At 41.7% G+C, this 20,066-nt stretch overlaps 1 protein-coding gene across 1 annotated transcript in view; it reads left to right on the top strand.

The window, feature by feature from the left end:
• Nucleotides 1-358: 358 nt before the first annotated feature.
• Nucleotides 359-20,066, top strand: part of LOC126176621 (15-hydroxyprostaglandin dehydrogenase [NAD(+)]-like) — a 193,159-nt gene continuing 173,451 nt past the window's right edge. The window contains exons 1-2 of the mRNA XM_049923781.1: nucleotides 359-369; nucleotides 1,154-1,247. Coding sequence (XP_049779738.1) covers nucleotides 359-369; nucleotides 1,154-1,247 — 105 coding nt within the window. The remainder of the gene's footprint in view (nucleotides 370-1,153; nucleotides 1,248-20,066) is intronic.

Below are 20,066 nucleotides of genomic sequence, written 5' to 3'. Positions count from 1 at the left end.
CTCAAAAAGTTTGTAGACCTAGTCTTAATGATGACGATGTTGGCTTTATATTATCCTTCCAAATCCTAAGTTCTATTTAGGTGGTTAAACTTCGTGCTTAAGCACAAAAGTTTCCTAGACAGGCCATACGTTGTACGCACGTGATGTCTTCCTCATATCAGGACCAACAAATACTTCATAAATGTTAAGACAGTCGGCCTAAGTACGTTCTGCACAGGTTAACATACACGCCCTTTTCCTCAGCTATACCTTTAATTTAACTCAAGATCAGGAGTTAAGTTCACGTCTTGTCCTAACAAGTAACAGTCATACAGTTTATGCGCAGGCGCAACGTATTGTGTCCGCCTAGGCGGGCCTCATGACGCTACGGTCAGTTCCAGTACAGCGCTCGTGGCTGCCGCATCGCGGTCGCGAAGTGGGACCGAGACAGTTTCAGATAAGTTTTTACAAAAAATGGTTCAAATGGCTCTAAGCACTATGGGACTTAACATCTGAGGTCATCAGTCCCCTAGAACTTAGAACTACTTAAACCTAACTAACCTAGTGACATCACACACATCCATGCCCGAGGCAGGATTCGAACCTGCGACCGTAGCGGTCGCGTGGTTCCAGACTGAAGCGCCTAGAACCGCTCGGCCACACCGGCCGGGTACGTTTTTACAGTCTGACGATAATTTATGGATATTTAGTTTTAGCTTGACGATGTCCACTATGGACAAACGGTAGTTACTTTTATTCTGAAGAAGGTTGGGTTATCCCGACTGAAACCAAGGTAAATATAGATAAACTTTGCAACTGAGGCTGTTGGTTTTTAAAATTAAAATCAGTGAGTGTTCTTTGTGTATCTCCAACATTCCCTAAACTGTGTTGTCTGTAAATAATGTCAAACCTTCTTTAAAATAACAATGAAATTGGTTGCTATACATTTAGATGGGGCCCAATTACGCATCTTGCCCTGGGCCGAGTCTTGGCTCTCAGCCGCCCTGTTTGGTTTTGTATCTAGGTGGTGTTCGTTAAACCCCAATCTTCGTTTCTTCCTTCACAATCATTGCCGATACCACTAGTCATGCTGTTGCTAGTAGTTAATATGTGATGTCGACAGCAGGTAGCGTGGTTGCTGTTACTCACAGTCTGCTGATTGCCGGTGTTACAGGCTGGAGCCACGCGGCAAGGCGGCGCTGGTTACAGGCGGTGCAGCCGGCTTGGGTGCTGCCGTCTCCAAGGCGCTGGTCTCGGCAGGGGCCAAGGTACGGCACCAACCAGCGACTCTGGTTTTCATTCTCCACGGCAGCAGCCAGGATATGTCTCTCTTACCGTATTCATATGTGTGCCATGTGGTCAGTGACGCAATAAATTATTTAAAGTACGTTATTCCTGGTAAACGACTTGCTGACATAAATGGAGGAGTTAGACAAAGATGTCCTTTGTTAACAGCTCTATGTACCGTAAATACAGGTCAACCCCCTTTTCAACAAGGGACGTCGAGCAGATGTGCAGAACTATAGACCTATATCTCTAACGTCGATCAGTTGTAGAATTTTGGAAGACGTATTGTGTTCGAGTATAATGACTTTTCTGGAGACAAGAAATCTACTCTGTAGGAATCAGCATGGGTTTCGAAAAAGACGTGAAACCCAGCTCGCGCTATTCCTCCACGAGACTCAGAGGGCCATAGACACGGGTTCACAGGTAGATGCCGTGTTTCTTGACTTCCGCAAGGCGTTCGATACAGTTTCCCACAGTCGTTTAATGAACAAAGTAAGAGCATATGGACTATCAGACCAATTGTGTGATTGGATTGAGGAGTTCCTAGATAACAGGACGCAGCATGTCATTCTCAATGGAGAGAAGTCTTCCGAAGTAAGAGTGATTTCAGGTGTGCCGCAGGGGAGTGTCATGGGACCGTTGCTGTTCACAATATACATAAATGACCTGGTGAATGACATCGGAAGTTCACTGAGGCTTTTTACAGATGATGCTGTGGTGTATCGAGAGGTTGTAACAATGGAAAATTGTACTGAAATGCAGGAGGATCTGCAGCGAATTGACGCATGGTGCAGGGAATGGCAATTGAATCTCAATGTAGACAAGTGTAATGTGCTGCGAATACACAGAAAGATAGATCCTTTATCATTTAGCTACAAAATAGCAGGTCAGCAACTGGAAGCAGTTAATACCATAAATTATCTGGGAGTACGCATTAGGAGTGATTTAAAATGGAATGATCATATAATGTTGATCGTCGGTAAAGCAGATGCCAGACTGAGATTCATTGGAAGAATCCTAAGGAAATGCAATCCGAAAACAAAGGAAGTAGGTTACAGTACGCTTGTTCGCCCGCTGCTTGAATACTGCTCAGCAGTGTGGGATCCGTACCAGATGGGTTTGATAGAAGAGAGAGAGAAGATCTAACGGAGAGCAGCGCGCTTCGTTACAGGATCATTTAGTAATCGCGAAAGCGTTACGGAGATGATAGATAAACTCCAGTGGAAGACTGCAGGAGAGACGCTCAGTAGCTCGGTACGGGCTTTTGTCAAAGTTTCGAGAACATACCTTCACCGAAGAGTCAAGCAGTATATTGCTCCCTCCTACGTATATCTCGCGAAGAGACCATGAGGATAAAATCAGAGAGATTAGAGCCCACACAGAGGCATACCGACAATCCTTCTTTCCACGAACAATACGAGACTGGAATAGAAGGGAGAACCGATAGAGGTACTCAAGGTACCCTCCGCCACACACCGTCAGGTGGCTTGCGGAGTATGGATGTAGATGTAGATGTAGATGAATACAGGATGTCCCTTTTATGCTGACCATAATAAATAACTTTTTTTACCAAAAGCAAAAAAAAAATTTCATTTTTTATTTATTATTGATTTATTTAACCTGGTAATATTAGGGCCATCAGTCCCTCTCTTACATCTAACCACGCATTCTACGTATTTTGCTTTCATGCGTTTTAATAAGCGTGTTAAACTACATCTAGTGAAGTGAAATAAACAATTGCAAAAGTAAACTTGGAAAAATACGTACACATACAGTTTATATTCGTAGATGATAAGTACTGCTATAATTAGAAATTATGATGAAGACAGATTTTAGATAGGAGTGCTAGCAGCAGTGGGTATGAGGGAAACTGATGGTGAAGGGAGAAGAAGAATAGGGACATGATGAAACACAGTTAAGGAAATATAAGGGAAAAGACGATTGTGTGGCTAATGGAGATAGATGAAGAGGAAGAAGAGAAAGGAGCAAGATAGGAGACGCTAGCTTTGCTATTTGACAGTGGGGAGGAGTAGCCTTGTACATTAATTTTGTGGGAAACGTTTTGAGGATGATAGCAGGAAATGCTTCAACTTCTTCTTAAAAGCAGCAGGGGATTGAATTTCGCACAAGGTAAGGGGCAGTTTGTTCCAGAGGCGGACAGCGGCAACTGAGAATGAGTTTGAAAAAGTTTTTGTTTTGTGAGTGGGCACAGTTAGGATACCAAACAATAGTGACCCCGTGTTTCTATTATGATGGCATCAAAGCTGCTTAATCTCTGAAACATTGTACTGGGGTGCTTGCGCGACGAGGAGCTGGGGAAGTAGACATAGTGTGGTAGTGACGTAAATTTGTCCGCCCACAGCCACCCTAGTTGGGAGTATGAAGCACTAACATGAGCATATCGGCGAATGTTGCAGGTGTAACGCACACAGGCATTCATGGTTAGTTCTAGCCGTCTTTGTTTTCACTACTCCTGCCTTGTTGAATCACATCACAATAGTGGAGGTTCGGTAGAACGAGTGCTTGCACGAGCTGGCGTTTCACGTCCTGTGGAAACACGCTCCGAAACTTTTGAGAGCATAGAGACAAGCGGACGTCTTCTGGCACACTACGACTGTATTCTCTGCCCTGTTGAGATGCTCATCCAAAGTAACATCCAAGTTCTTAACTGTTTCCTGATATGGTATTAGAATACCGGCGAGCAGAATGGCAGGCAGCCGTTCGCGTAAATCTGAACTTACTAGTTTCTGATGAGCTATTAATATTATATGACGCAAATGTTTAGCTACCGGAAGGACATTAACCAGCACGGTTGCTTCTCTTCTAACTTGGTTCGTTACTAAGAAACGAACAGCGGTACGTATTTTTCAAATAGCACCCTATAATTTTTATTTGGTAAGTCACTTCATCTCGTCACGATCTGTTCAAAAACTTATCACAGTGAACCATTCACGGAAACACTACGTTATTAAAAAGTAGCACTACATTTGATTTTGACTCTCTTGTACTCGCACACAATTAAGGTGTAGGCGTCCCGGGGTAACGTAACACGCCGACTTGCTGGAGTTCACGGTAAATAAATACAAACACAAGAAAATTGCACACCAGTCAGTCAATCGTCTTCGTTTTAAGGTTTATGTAAATAAATAAGGACTATATAGTACTCAACATATCATTTAAAAGTGCTGCAGTACTGTTTTAGATGCACCCGTATTGTAAATAAGAAAGCATGACAGCAATTACTGTTCTGGTAACTTACTTTCTCCACAGATAACTAGCATTTTCAATTTTTCTCTGTTGGTGTATGTATACTGTACTCATACAACCATTCAACTGAAGAGGGTCCGTTGAACGCTCGATATGATGCTTCCTTATGTTTTCATTTGTTTTGGTGTGAACTACGTCAGGTGGGACGAGTTAGGCTATGCCAGGTGCCTGCACTGTTCGCTAGTACACGAGAGTCAAAGTCAAATTTTATGCTACGATGGTGGTTTGAAAAGTTCTCGGAACGGAATAGAAAAAAAGTGCTTACATTACTGAAATGTGCAGGTGAATAAGGCGGTTGTGGCGACAATTCATACTTTAGTTCGTGTAATTTTGCCATGGCGAAGGCGCATGTGTGCGGGCGCGCATTATCATGGAAGATGACTTCCTTCTTTGCTAAACCTGGCCTTTTTTCGCGTATCTTTTGTTGGTATTTGTCCAGGAGGTTAACATAGTATTCTCCAGTAATTGTTTGCCCAGTGGGGAGATAATCTACAAACAGAATCCGCTTTGCATCCCAGAACACTTTGGCCGGCCGCGGTGGTCTAGCGGTTCTAGGCGCTCAGTCCGGAACCGTGCGATTGCTACGGTCGCAGGTTCGAATCCTGCCTCGGGCATGGATGTGTGTGATGTCCTTAGGTTAGTTAGGTTTAAGTAGTTCTAAGTTCTAGGGGACTGATGACCACAGATGTTAAGTCCCATAGTGCTCAGAGCCATTTTTGCCCAGAACACTTTCCCGCCGAAGGAATTGTCTTTGTTTTCTTTGGTGGCGAAGAATCAGCATGTTTCCACTGCTTTGACTTGTTTTGTCTCTGGGGTATAGTAGTGCACCCAAGATTCATCTGTGGTCACAAACCGGCACAAAAAATCTTGTTCGTTTCTCCTAAAACGGACCAAACATTGTTCCAATAAGTCCATTATCATGCGTTTTTGATCCAGCGTCAAGAGTCACGGCACCCATCTTGTAGATAATTTTTTAATTTCTAATTCTTCAGTTAAAATGTGATATACCCTTTCAGATGGCAAGCTGAGCAAATTCACGCACTTTGAATCGGCGTCCCTCCATGACCATTTTGTGCACTTTTGCAATGATTTCTGGAGTAGTGACACATCTTGGCCCACCACTGTGCGGATCATCATCTAAGCTCTCTCGATCAAATTTAAATTCATTTGTCCACTTGGCAACAGTTGAATATGAAGGAGCAGAGTCACCCCAGAGATCGTCATGAATGTCCTTTGCTTTCATATCTTTCTTTACGAAGTACTTAATCACTGCTCGGATCTCGATCTTTTCCATCTTGGCAAATCACTACGCGGGAACAACAGAGCCACGTCAGCGCCACAGCTACTTCCAAGAGCACTGACGTGGCATGTGTTTACTGGCAACAGTCCCATGAATATCACGTGAACAACTCGTTGCGCTAGCGCTGACCTCTCGTGGTGATTCCGAGAACTTTTCAAACCACCCTCGTACATTTTTAACAACGTCTTGTCTACGTGAATGGTGCACAGTGATAAGTTTTTGAACAGGGCTTGAGAAGAGGAAGTGCGTAGGCGAATAAAACTGTAGTTCGCTATTTAGATCTTCGTAACAGACGAAGTTACATGCTGGCTATAGTCCCTTGGTAACAAACAACATTTACTTGACACTTTTTATTTCGCTTGTGGCAAAAATGTCAAGATAAATGGGCTACCCTGTATATAGGGCGAGGTAGTTAAGATAGGCCAATCCAAATATATCTGGAACACACAGGAACATGTAAAATAGAGGAGAGCATCGAATAGAAATAAAATTCATTGAACGTACCATATAGAGATTCAATTAACCCCAAAATGAAGATCCCACATGGGGTCGAAGAACGGCATCAGCATAACGCTGACCCGTTGAGGTTCCACATACTGCAGCTTGAGAGGTTCGGTTATCGTTTCCTAGTGGGCAATTTGGCGCGCCACAGAGTGGGTGAAACCAGGCGGCCTGAACTCCCGTATATTGTTATCATCCATCCCCGAAACGAATGGGGATTGATGGCTAAACACCACATTTTGCCAGTCTATGGTAGTCTACGCCATTCCGGTTTGGCACCACTGCAGGCGGAGTCTTCGATGTCTGAGTGTTAACGGCAGTGTACAGCAAGAGCGATTGTACTGCAAATTCGCAACGCGTCTGGAAACGGTTTGCGGAACAACTGGCACTCGTACATCTGCTTGTATGATGATGCCAGTCACTGTAAGATCCCTGATCGCTTGCCACAAGACTCTTCGGTCCTCTCGCCTTATCGTCTTTCTAATCGCTAAAGACGTGGTGCGTCGCACATGGATGCCATCTCGTTTTCACTGCTCCCACATCGTCCGAACGATCGAACTGGCGAGCCATATTCCGTGTCGACCAGCGTGCGATTCTCATGCCGATGGTTGCCCCCTCCAAAACTGGCTTAACTGTAAGAAATGTCGTCTAACACATCTAGCTGGCATTCTGCGTCTACTACCATACTCCTTGAGTCAGGGTGTGGTCGTCACGTGTATGACTCGTTCACCAGGTACTATCATACTCCTTTCACAAAGATTTGATCAAGTATATGATCAAATATTCTTCAAATTTGTTTGACAAAGATATTTGATGTGGCGCTAAACAGGGATACTACACTATTGTCATATTTTTCGTCAAAGTTCAAGATGGCTGACAACAACTTGTTATTATGAGCAGCAGTTGCATGTACCACAATTGCACTCTCTGCGCATTTGGAAGAGAAGCGGGGGAAAAATAGAAATGTACGTGGGTGAAGCCGTGGATTTTACGAGACGGTAAAAGCATTACACAAAATTTGTTACGTGAGCTTCTAGTGGAGGACGTCAAGTCCTACAGAAATTACTTAAGACTGGATGAGCATACACTTCAGTATTTGCTCAGTGAAGTATCTCGTCATATCACAAAGCACAATACTCACTTAAGAACTGCTGTATCTGCAGAAGACAGCCACACCGTAACACTCTGCTTTCTTGCTACAGGAGAGAGTTATTCTAGCTTACAGTACAGCACTCCAATACCACAGTGCGCATTAACTAAAATAATACCTGAAACGTGGGAAGCAAATTATAAAGCACTAAAGGACCAATATCTGAAAGTAAATAAATGTTCAATACACTGTATGTGCATTGAGAACTATTTTTATTGTAGATCGAAGTAATAATTACATTTTGTGTCCCACAACTTCAAAATTAATAGAAATGTATGAAGCTGATGAGCCGCTTTACAATGTGAGGCATCCTGAGTAAAAAAAAAAACACATTAAGAAGACTGGAGAGCTCAGAACATACGGGTGTTCAAAAACTCCGCAGTGCCGTATGGTTGTTCGCCTGCCTGGGTGATTTCCCTTCAAGTGGACTCTTCCAGCATTCCACTGTTTCGTTTATCTCAGCCAACGTCAGTAGTATCGTTGCCTCGTGTCGTTACGTGTTAACGTTAACGTTTAAGTTTAGTTCCTTTGTTCGTTTGTTTCCTTTTTGTCACTATTAAAAAGCTAATCACTGAAGAACATGTGTTTTTAGTCGGACAAATGGTCATAGCTGGCGGTAAATACACAGTTTCAGTTCGTCAAACATTTAATTCAGTTTTCCTGGAGACAACACTCCCACATCGAGATACCGTGCGAAATTTGATTAACAAATTTCGAAGTACGGGTTCAGAGACAGATGCACCGAGAAGTGGTCGTCCTAGCGTTTTGTCTGAGGATAAACTACTCGATATTTCCAATAAAATGTCCATAAGTCCAAACAAGTCAGTAAGGAAACTCGCCCAGGAAATCGATGTTAGTGTCGGAACGGCCCACACAGCTGTAAGGAAAAAATAGAACTTTTCCGGTACAAAGTGACAGTCGTGCAAGAACTGAAAAATACTGATCATGGCAAGAGACTGCATTATTGTCAATGGTTCAAAAATTTCGTTCAACACAATGGAAGGGATATTCTTAATGAAACGTTTTTCACTGATGAGGCGTGGTTTCATTTATCCGGATACATGAACTCGCAAAATTCTCGTATGTGGAGTACTGCAAGTCTATTGTGCATTCATGAGGAACCACTTCATTCTGTGAAAATATAGGAGTTTGGATTGCAACTTCTAGACGTCGGATTGTGGATCCCATATTTTTCAACGAAACAATAAACGCACAACGATACTGCAGTGATATTCTGTACCCGTTCATAGGAGAACTTGTGTTAAGTGAAATACTGAACGGTTATTTTCAACAAGATGGTGCATCATGCCTATAGCTCGCGTTGTATTGTCACTGCTTAGTGATGTTTTTGGTGGTCGCATAAGTTCACATGGACTTTGCCCTCCACGATCGCCTGAATTTTTCTTCTGGGTGCAGCGAAAGCAATTGTCTATAAAAACAGTCCAAAATCCATCGATGAATTGAAAACTGCAATATCCACTTTCACTGCTTCTGTTGCAAAAGAAATGTTACTGCTTGTGTTTGGAAACATGATTACACGAAATGAAATGTGTATTCAACAATAGGGGGGACACTTTCAACATTTAATGTGAAAATTTGTAAGTAAAAATGAATATTCAATAAGTTAATAACTTGTGTTTCTCTGAGTTTCATTTTGGTATATTCGCTGTGGCATACAGCACACGCGGCTGACAATCATGCGGCACTGCGGAGAGACTTTTTGAATTAATGAAATAAGTATGTCGATACGTACTTTTACTTTCTCGTGAGAGTAGCTTGAGCGGAGGCGATTAATTTTCTTTTTCATCTCGTCAGCCATGCAGCCGGGCCGTATCTCACGGCTAAAGACCTCCGCAATATTTTTGTGGCTCTCAAGTCTTCTTAATCTATTTTTGTATTCAGGGTGCCTCACGTTGAAAAGCACCTCATCAGATTCATACATTTCGATTAATTTTGTAGTCGACGGCAAACACAAATTAAACTTGAAACGTCCCCTTAGAACAATTTTACATGACTGTGCTTAACCTGACACACAATATTTTTAGCGCAACGCAATCTGACTTCCAATAATCCCTACAAAAGAATGGCCCTGACTAATATTAACCTTTACCTTTCACAAATCACTTACCTCACAAAAATCTTCGTTACTGGAACTACTGCAATACAGCGAGCGCCACTACTGCCAGCTAAATAAAAGATTCAAACTACGGAAGTCACTAACTACTGATAGGGATAGTTAGCAAATGAAAGATTTTAATAGAGAACAAACACTGTATTTACCTTAATATCTTCACAAGTCATAATATATGTAATTTCAAAACTCCGCCATCTCTCTCCTCACATCCACCATTGCTGGCGGCTCACCTCTAACTGCGCAACGCTACGCGCTGTTCACATCCAGCTGCCGCTGCCCAACACTACAATGGCAGACAACAATGCAAACTAGCCACAGACTGCACACAGCACAGCCAGTGATTTTCATATAGAGCGCTACGTAACGTTACCAATAAGAAAACATAAACAGCCTACTTACATAAAGAAAACATAAACAGCCTACTTACATAAAGAAAACATAAACAGCCTATTAACATAAAGAAAACATAAACAGCCTACTTACAAACTTCGCAGCCATGTTTACACACGACTGGTGACAGAACGCTGCAGCGGTGCTAGCGCTCCACGTGGTCACATTTCACATTATAGTAAACAGAAGACAAGCGGCTTTTGGGATCAGATCTACAGCGAGGCCCTAGATTTGATCATATTTATTTGACGACAGGCGATATTTGACAAAGTTCCCTATTACACCAACAAATTTCTTTGACATAAATATTTGACATATCAACTTTGACAAAGAAATATGATAGTGTAATACCGGCCTTAAATAGGGTCCCTTGCCTGAATGCAGCGCCACTGTAAGATCTGTGGGCATTTGCATTAGCACCAGCCTTGGATCATTCTCCATTGAATCTCACTGTACTTATTTGCAAAGTTTCGCTTTTGTACCTTTCTTCCCTTTGGGCACTCTATTTTCCGCTTTCCTGTGTGTATACCGAGGTGCGGATGTCGTAAAATTTAGAGCGGAAAATGAAGCGTATTTTCTGACACACGCAACTAATTTTTAACGTTTATAGGTGCTGAATTGATACACCGACTTCTTTTTTCATTTTTTTTTCATGGAAATACACTGAAGGAAGTATGGTATACAATGAAGCACCAGTTCGACATTGATCCGACTTTGTGGAGATGTTTATCACATAAATGATTAATCTTTCATTCCATTCGGAACTAATGTCCACCGTCATCAGTATGAGGTGTCACCCCCACAGACACGAATACAGTCTTGTATTTATTGTGGCATGGAACAACATAGCATCTGAATGCCGCATTGACGAATTTCGTGCTACGCCTGAGAGAGACGCAGTGTGGCTTACATCCATCGTACATATGCTCACTGGGTGACAAGTCAAGGGGCTGGGTAGGCCAGTCGAAGGTCCGTTCGTTGCTTAAGGGGAGCACGTGCATCCTATACCTACAATGTTAAATTTGCAATGTACATGACCATTATCTCAGAACCTTTGACAGAGAGAGATCTGAAATTTTTGGGAAGTATGGTTTCAGTCCTTTTCTGATTACTGAACCAGAATCGTAATATATAGACAAATAATTAGTTAGTTACGATTTTTTAATATTTGTGTTCAATTTTTTTTAAATCCACTTTTGTTCCTGTAAGTAAAAAACGGTTACAGGTAGAAATGTTTTGGTGGTTCAGCAGCAGCAATATACTAGGAGTAACATAGTGCAAAATTAGAAATACACATCTGTAATAGTTCTCGAGACAATCGGTCAAATATTTTTGAAAAAGTCAGTTTCACTAAAGCAAGTTTAAACGTATCATTTGATATTAACTCACATATGGAGGCATGGCAGCTCCTAGAAACAACCAGGCCCATAATCAGCATTATGTGGATCCTGTTCTTGATCATCCTGCAAACCTAAAAGGTTCTTTCTTTTCCTGCCTCTTGCTTCTTTAGTCATATTCTCTGCTACACGCTGGGATTTCATGAAGCTAAGCCGATCCATTCGTTGGAAGGCGTGCAGTGTGTTGGCTCCTGAAGTGATAACAAGTTGCTCTAGTACCCTATTTCTTCGCTTATTACTATCATTAAACACTATCACAGCGTCACAAACACCCAAGCATAGAGTTTTCATTCCTGCAAAGACGTTTTTGGTATGCCGGCCCGAATGACATTCCCGATAGACTCATTCGGGTTTTGCGATCGACCAAGGAGACATTTGAAAAGAAGGTCAGAATGAGCTAACACTCTATATATTGGTTTAGTAGCTTCCACCACTGCAGATGGTATGCTACTTTGTGCCTAAATTGTTCCTCTGTACCCGCTGCCTGATCTTTGCGGTACTTGCAACATGAATCAGCACCAGTTGGGCAAAGACTATGTGTAGGTGTATAGTCAGTGAATAATTTGTGGAAGAATGTAGCCCACACTGCTCTTTTATCCCTTGGGGTCATGTGTATTGTTTCGTATTGCCATTCCACAATACTGCTGGAGTTCATCAATGTTTTTGTCTGTAAGTCTACCTTTACCATTTAGAGTCTTTCTCCGCAATATGCATGTGCCATACAGCCATTTCTGATCACACACTGCATCCAGCCTCTTAACACGAACATTAACATTAATTCAGAGAATAAATAGCTGAAAACCGTAGCCTCCAAGATGGAACAGTTCCGGGGATGGAGATACTTAAGGAAGTCAGTGCAGAATGACTGGATTTCTTTACACTTGCACTATTACCTTTGAAAAATAAAAACTATTCTTACAATGGAAATTAATCGACAAATGATGCATCACGTTTTTCAAGATGGATCAAATATTATTAAGAGATAATAATCTGAAAATGTCACTTTTTGACCAGTTACTCTCCTTAAGGCGTTTGTGGTGTGAGGTGCAGTGTAGGGGTCTTGATTTATCTAGCTGGAATATGCCCTTTGGTATTATCGTCGTGAAAGGTATCAAAACACGGTTTACCATTCTTGGCACAATCTAGCGGGCGATACCTCCCTTCAGCAATTGCCACATTAGTCCTGCTGTCACATGCAACTGTTTCGTACATCGTGATTCTGGGAACTGAAGAGGAATGGGCCCCTAGGATACCACTGCCTGTGGCCTCCCACCAGGTCGTCTACGAAGATGTTGGCGTCGATTTGCCCGCCACAAACTGTGGCGGGGTTCATCTATGAACAACAGACAATTCGAGTCACTGTTCCAGTTACCTCCGGCTTAACGGCTTGAAAGTCTCTATTGTCTGTGTACTGTGTCAGCAGTAAACTTAAAAATAAGCTCGTGTAAGTATGACATTATAATCATCACATTCCTCAAGCCTGGAAATACTAGAGTATCAGTTTGGTAGTGCTCGAGCAAGATGTGCACGGTGTAACATTTTCCGTTTCAGCCATTGTACACAGGGAGTCTCTCTTATGAGTCGTCAAGTATACACTTGTCACACTTGAGTTGTCAGTGTGTCAGATATTTGGAATTTCGCACTGGAACGTGTAGCTGGAATCGACCCAAAGAAATACTGCTCATCACGTCTTTCATGCGACGCCTCGAGTCGACAAAAAGCGTCGGTTTCATTCTCTTTACGAACACAATGCGCTTCAAAGTGAAATTTTATCTGCACACTCGATAGAGCGGTCCCACATTAGTCTAGTGCCATATTCGTTTTACCGATATATATTAACGGGGTCAGTAAAACAGGAAGAATGACCAGTGCCCCAGCAGAGACTCAGCGGTGCTGCACGCTTGACTGAGACAGTCAACACGGGCTGGCGCTGCACATTCCAAATATCTGATGAAACAACAGAGAAAATGTGCTCTCTCAAATGGCTCTGAGTACTATAGGACTCAACAAATGGCTTTGAGCACTATGGGACTTAACATCTGTGGTCATCAGTCCCCTAGATCTTAGAACTACTTAAACCTAACTAACCTAAGGACATCACACACACCCATTCCCGAGGCAGGATTCGAACCTGCGACCGTAGCAGTCGGAGAAAATGTGCCCGGCGAATCTTGAGAGAGACGCCCTGTATATGTTTTTCTGTCGCACTGGAATGAGACTTCGATGGTGACCTCAAAGACGTAAGTTTTGCGGCCACAAGATAAGAGCGCTTGAAACCAGCCAGTCCCTGCTCTCCTATTGCCTACGTACTACCAGCTGCACACTGGCTACACTGACCATCACACTGCGTCCTTTTTAAATCAGAAACGAAGTAGTGCCCAGATAGTGTAGACAATGTATGGTTTCCACTAAATCCTTAAACACTGTGCTGAGTAGAAAATACCACTAAACACCCGTTTCTTTTAAAGAATCAATCTGCTAGGTACGAAACTACTCCAGTCGAAAAATTATTGTACAAATGTGTCACATTCAGTAAACTTTTTCTTGGTTTGTGACCACATTGTCAATATGCAGGATGTAAATTTTAAGTTGACAAACCGGAATAACTCGTAAAATAAGCTTCACACGAAAAAATCTGTAGACTCCAAAGTTGATTGCTTTCGAGGGGGACATCTGCTGGGGGTGGAGCGGGAGGATACTTTAAAATTTCAAATGGTAACCCCCATTTTTTATTGCAGAATCAGATTCTACATAAAAACTACGTACATTTTGTCTTAAACATTTCTTTTGATTCTTGGTAGTTGGCGCTGTAATTCAAGAAAATCCATGTTATCATTTTTGCGTGGCAAATGGTTACGGATAAATAAAAAAATATTTATTTACTTCGTAAAGTTTGATTCGCTAACACTAAAACTCACCCTCTCTCCCCATAGTGGTCTGAGAGAGAGGAATTACAGTTTTACAAATGTTGACCCACATATTAATTTTTTCCGCAGATTCGGATAAGTTTTGTTTGTCTCTCAAATAAGTATTTTTTATTTATCTGTTACCATTTTCCACGCAAAAATAAGAACATGGATTTTCTTGAATTACAGCGCCAACTACCAAGAATAAAAACAAATGTTTATGACAAAATGTGCGTAGTTTTTTTATGCAGGATCTGATTCTGCAATAAAAAATGGGAGTTCCCATTTGAAATTTTAAAGTTGCCTCCCGCCCTACCCCAGGGGGCTGGGGTGGCGAGCAAATATTAGCACAAGCAGATGTCCCCCTCGAATATGATCATCTTTGGATTCTATACATTTTTTCGTGTGAAGCTTATTTTTCGAGTTATTCGGGTTTGTCAACTTAAAATTTGCACCCTGTATATAAAACTACGGATGTTTACAGTAAAAAAAAACACCCTGAAGAAGGTCGCTTGCAATAGGGTCCGAAACGTCTGTCATTTTATACAGGGTGAGTCACTAACTATTGCCATCAACAATAGCTCCGAAAGCATGATAGTAGCTGAAAAGTTTATGGGACAAATGTTTCATGGGACAACGGGGGCCACAATACGACCTTGGTTTTCTGTTTCCAGGTCGGATCGCTTCAGAGATATGAAGGTCAACTTCGTTTTTTTTTTTTTAATTGGATGCTATAGTTTGTTACTTATTGTCTGATGGCGGCTATCGAGACGAATCCATTGATGTTTAAAGGTAAGGTCTTTGAAGGTCAACGAAGGTCACAAAGGTGGCATGAACGTCCATTTACAGAACGTGCTCGAAGTGATGACCATTGGTATCAGTGCAGTGCTGCAGTATTCTTATCATGGATTGAGTGGTATTCCTGATCACATCGGCAGTTATCGAAGCACATGCTCTGACAATTTTCTCGCATATCTTCAGGTGTAGTTGGGACGTCTTTATAAACAATGTCTTTTACGAATCCCCACAAGAAAAAATCCAGAGGTGTCGAAGTCTGACGAACGAGGCGGCCACAACACATCTCCTCCGCGTCCAATCTAACGATTTGGGAATTGTCTGTGCAGCTCATTTCTAGCCACCAGCGAAAAATGTGCCGGTCACCCATCGTGTTGATACCATATTGTGTTCCTTGTTCCTAAAGGTATTTCTTCCAATAACAGATCTAATGTTTCTTGCAGGAATGTGGTGTGCTTCTTACCATTAAGATTTCCTTCGATGAATTAGGGGCCTATAATTCTGTCCTCCAGAATCCCACGCAATACATTCACCGACCACAGTTTTTGGTGTGCTATTCGCTCCTGGAAACATGGAATTGCAGTTGCCCAGTAATGCATGTTACGCAAATTAACATTTCCATGGTTCGTGAATGTAGCCTTCTAAGTAAATAAAATCAAATTAATAAATGTGTTATCCCTCTGAATCTGAAGTTGAGCCAATTTCCGTTCCATGTTAGTAACTTTCCTCTGCTGGATATGTTTCTGATGCATTAAAGATCCAGTTGTTCTCAATTTATAATACACATATTTAAATGTACGACATGTAAGGTAAGTACGTTGAGGATATCTTTCAGCGTATAAGTCTCTAGCTTTCACTGAATTTCGATGGCATTCTCCGTAAATGAGAAGCATATCGACTTCTTTCTCGAAGGAACACATTATTCAAATTCGCTTCATTCGACGATTCTAGCCTTATCGTTCCTATTAGTGTTGTATTGCGAAACCGTCGAATGGTGTTTACATGTCAAGGGCACGCTAGCTGGATACGCCGCTTTCGGCGAATATTTAGTATTTGTACGATATACGAGAGAGAATTGTCAGAGCATGTGCTTCGATAAGTGCCGAAGTGATAAGGAATACCACTCAATCCACGAAAAGAAGATTGCAACACTTCGAGCACCTTATGTAAATGGACGTTCATGCCACCTTTGTGACCTTCGTTGAGCTTCAAAGACTTTACTGTTACACATAATTGGATTCGCCTGATCGCCGCTATAAAAAAATAAGTACCAAACTATAGCATCTCACTAAAAAAAAAAGTCGACCGTCATATCTCCGAAGCGACCCCACCTTGCACCAAAAAACCAAGGTCGTATTATGGCCCCCGTTGTCCCATGCAACATTTGTCCCATAAACTTTTCAGCTACTATCATACTTTTGGAGTTATCCTAGATCGCAATAGTTAGTGACTCACCTTGTATATATTGACAATACGATCACAAACCCAGAAAAAATTTATTGAATGTGACAATGGCAGCAGAAGCCTACGACTACAAATGTGTCAAATATTTGACCTTAAGCATGCAAGCGAGGAAAAGTCTAGGCTGTGTTTGAAATTATGTTTAAAGTTTGGTGGAAGTCACTAAGTACTCACTTTATGCCGGCGGCAGGCATAAAACGTCATCCGAAATTGTATTGAATGTTTTCTGAGAAAATTGTTTTGAACAATTAGTTCATGAGCCCACTCAAAGCATACTTGACCTCTTAGCAAGAAATAATCCTAGACAAATAGGCAGTATCATGACGGATACAGGGATTAGAGACCACAAGGCAGTTGCTGCTAGGCTGAATACCGTAACACCCTGAGTCATCAAAAAGAAACGCAAAGTACATCTATTTAAAAAACCCGATAAAAATTATCTCAACACCTTTTTAAGAGACAGTCTCCACTCCTTCCGTTCTGATCATGTAAGAGTAGAAAAGATGTGGAATGATTTCAAAGAGATAGTATCGACGGTAGTTTATATATATATACCACATAAATTAATAAGTGACGGTACTGATCCCCCATGGTACACAAAACGGGGCAGATCGCTGTTGCAGAAGCAACGAAGAAATCATGCCAAATTTCAAATTCCCAAGATTTGCAAAGTTTTGAGGAAGTTCGAAATATAGCGCATACTTCAGTGCGAGATGCTTTTAATAGTTTCCACACTGAAACTCTGTCTCGGAATCTGGCAGTAAACCCAAAGAGGTTCTGGTCATATATGAAGCAAACCAGTGGCAAGACGCAATCAATACCTTCAGTGCGCGATAACAACGGTGAAGTCACTGATGACAATGCCACTAAAGCTGAGTTATTAAACACGGTTTTCCGAAACTCCTTCACCAAAGAAGACGAAGTAAATATTCCTGAACTCCAATCAATAACAACTGCCAAGATGGGAAACATAGAAGCAGATATCGTTGGTGTAGCAAAGCAGCTTAAATCTCTTAATAAAGGCAAGCCCTCCGGTCCACATTTTATAGCGATCAGGTTCCTTTGAGACAATGCTGATAAAAAAGCTCCATATTTAGCAATTATCTACAACCGATCGCTCATAGAAAGATCCGTACCTAAATACTGGAAAATTTCTCAAATCATACCAATACCCAAAAAGGGAAACAGGAGTAATCCGCTGAATTACAGGCTCATATCACTAGCGTATTTGCAGTATTGTTTTGGAACACATACTGTATGCGAACATTATGAATTACCTCGAAGAAAACGATTTGTTGACACATAATCATCACAGATTCAGAAAATATCGTTCTTGCGAAACACAACTAGCTCTTTATACTCCTGAAGTAATGAGTGCTATCGATGGGATGTCAAATTGATTCCATATTTTTAGATTTCCAGAAGGCTTTCGACACCGTTCCTTCCTAGTACCTTCTACCCAAACTGCGTGCCTATGGAATAACGCCTCAGTTGCGCGACTGGATCCGTGATTTCCTGCCAGAAAGATCACAGTTCGTAATAATAGACGGAAAGTCATCGAAAACAAGGGAAGTAACATCTGGCGTTCCCCAAGGAAATGTTATAGACCCTCTATTGTTCTTGATCTATATTAATGACATTCGAGACAATCTGTATGGCCTTCGAGGTTATTTTTCAGATGATGCTGTCATTTACCGTCTTGTAAAGTCATTAAATGACCAAAACGAATTGCAAAATGCGTTAGATAAGATATTCCTATGTTGCGAAAAGTGTCAGTTGACCATGAACAAAGAAAATTGTGAAGTTATTCATGTGAGTACTAAAAGATATCCGCTAAATTTCGATTACGCTGTAAGTCACACAAACCTGAAGGCTGCAAATTCAACTAAATACTTAGGAATTACAATTACAAATAACCTAAATTGGAACGATCACGTAGATAATGTTGTGGGTAGAGCAAACCAAAGGCTGCGATTCATTGGCAGAACAACCTATTCTAGAGTATTGCTGTGCGGTGTGAGATCCGTATCAGGTGGGACTGACGGATGACAATCGAAAAAGTTCAAAGAATGGCAGCTCGTCTTTTATTATCGCGAAATAGGGACGACAGTGTCACAGACAGGATACGTGAATCGGAGTGGCAATTATTAAAACAAAGGAGATATCGTTGCGACAGGATCTTCTTATGAAATTTCAATCACCAGTGTTCTCCTCCGATTGCGAAACCATTCTGTTGGCACCCACCTACATAGGGAGAAATGATCATCACGATAAAATAAGAGACATCAGGGCTCGCACAGAAAAATGTAAATGCTCGTTTTTCCCGTGCGCCGTTCGAGTGTGGAACGGTAGAGAAATGGTTTGAAGGTGGTTCACTGAACTCTCTGCCAGGCACTTTATTGTGAATAGCAGACACTTTCCGAAATACTATTTAGGTATCTACTAAAAATATAAACCCAATGCCTACGCAACTGATTTGCGCAAAAATGGGATAATCCTGCATGAAGGAGGACCAGTGATAGCAAATGAAACGGTGCAGAATGCCATCCAGTGTCCGACTGGCAGCGATGGATAACAGTGAATGCTACATTCATTCATCGAGATTAATTATGGGTGTAACAGGAAGTCAGCGCCACAGTCAGATCACTGCAAAGAGTCCAAAATTGCCACCATAGCTGAAATATCGTTGTGCATCGTTTATTTACACATACTTAAAGAAACAAATGTTTTTCAACGTAAATAACTGGATAGGAGTGTACTACTATTGACGATCAGGCTTCACAGGCTAACAAATGTACCAGTGAGGAAAAATTACATGTCTTCTGATATTTAGAAAGTCACTATGGGCTTGAGACGAGCAAGGTGTATAACTGTGAAGCGTGAGAAGTGATCGCGGAACGTGACGGCATGTTACCCAGCTACCAGTGTTGTCAATCTGATGTAACTCTGCGTACCTGTCGTTTGCCAATTATCTTCTTCAATTAAGCGTAACCCTTGGTTCCCACGTCATCGACGATCTGCCTCACGTACTAGTATCTAGACCTGCCTTGCGGTTCTTACCGTCTTCCGTCATTTAAGCTTTTCTATCCAAAAGAGATGCCCACAGGGCTCCATCTTAGGACCCATTTATTGACACATTGCAATAGAACGTTCAATGAAGCTGTCAAGTGAGACTGAGAAATAGAGTTGAGCGCTAGAACAACGCGGTATTATCTGTTACATATTCATGATTCCTGTGGTACGAGAAGCAGATAGCCGCTTGTAAAATTGTGTACATTGCACCTAATGTGAGACAGTCACGCAGGAGGGGCTCCAGCAGGTTATGTCACTAAGGATACAGGTTGTGACACGGTACTGCGAATACCTGACTCTGACGATAATTTCACAAAGGTGTGTGATAAGGCGTACAAAGTCATTTATAATAAGCCATCCATTCTCTCTTCATCTACTTGTGTGCTTTACTAGACTTTTTTTGTCATTGATTGTTGCATCTTTATTC

Source organism: Schistocerca cancellata, chromosome 3, assembly GCF_023864275.1.
Source record: "Schistocerca cancellata isolate TAMUIC-IGC-003103 chromosome 3, iqSchCanc2.1, whole genome shotgun sequence".
NCBI classification, from domain to species: Eukaryota; Metazoa; Arthropoda; class Insecta; order Orthoptera; family Acrididae; genus Schistocerca; species Schistocerca cancellata.
Note: the sequence above shows the minus strand (reverse complement) of the source record. Positions and strands in the feature narration are given on the sequence as shown.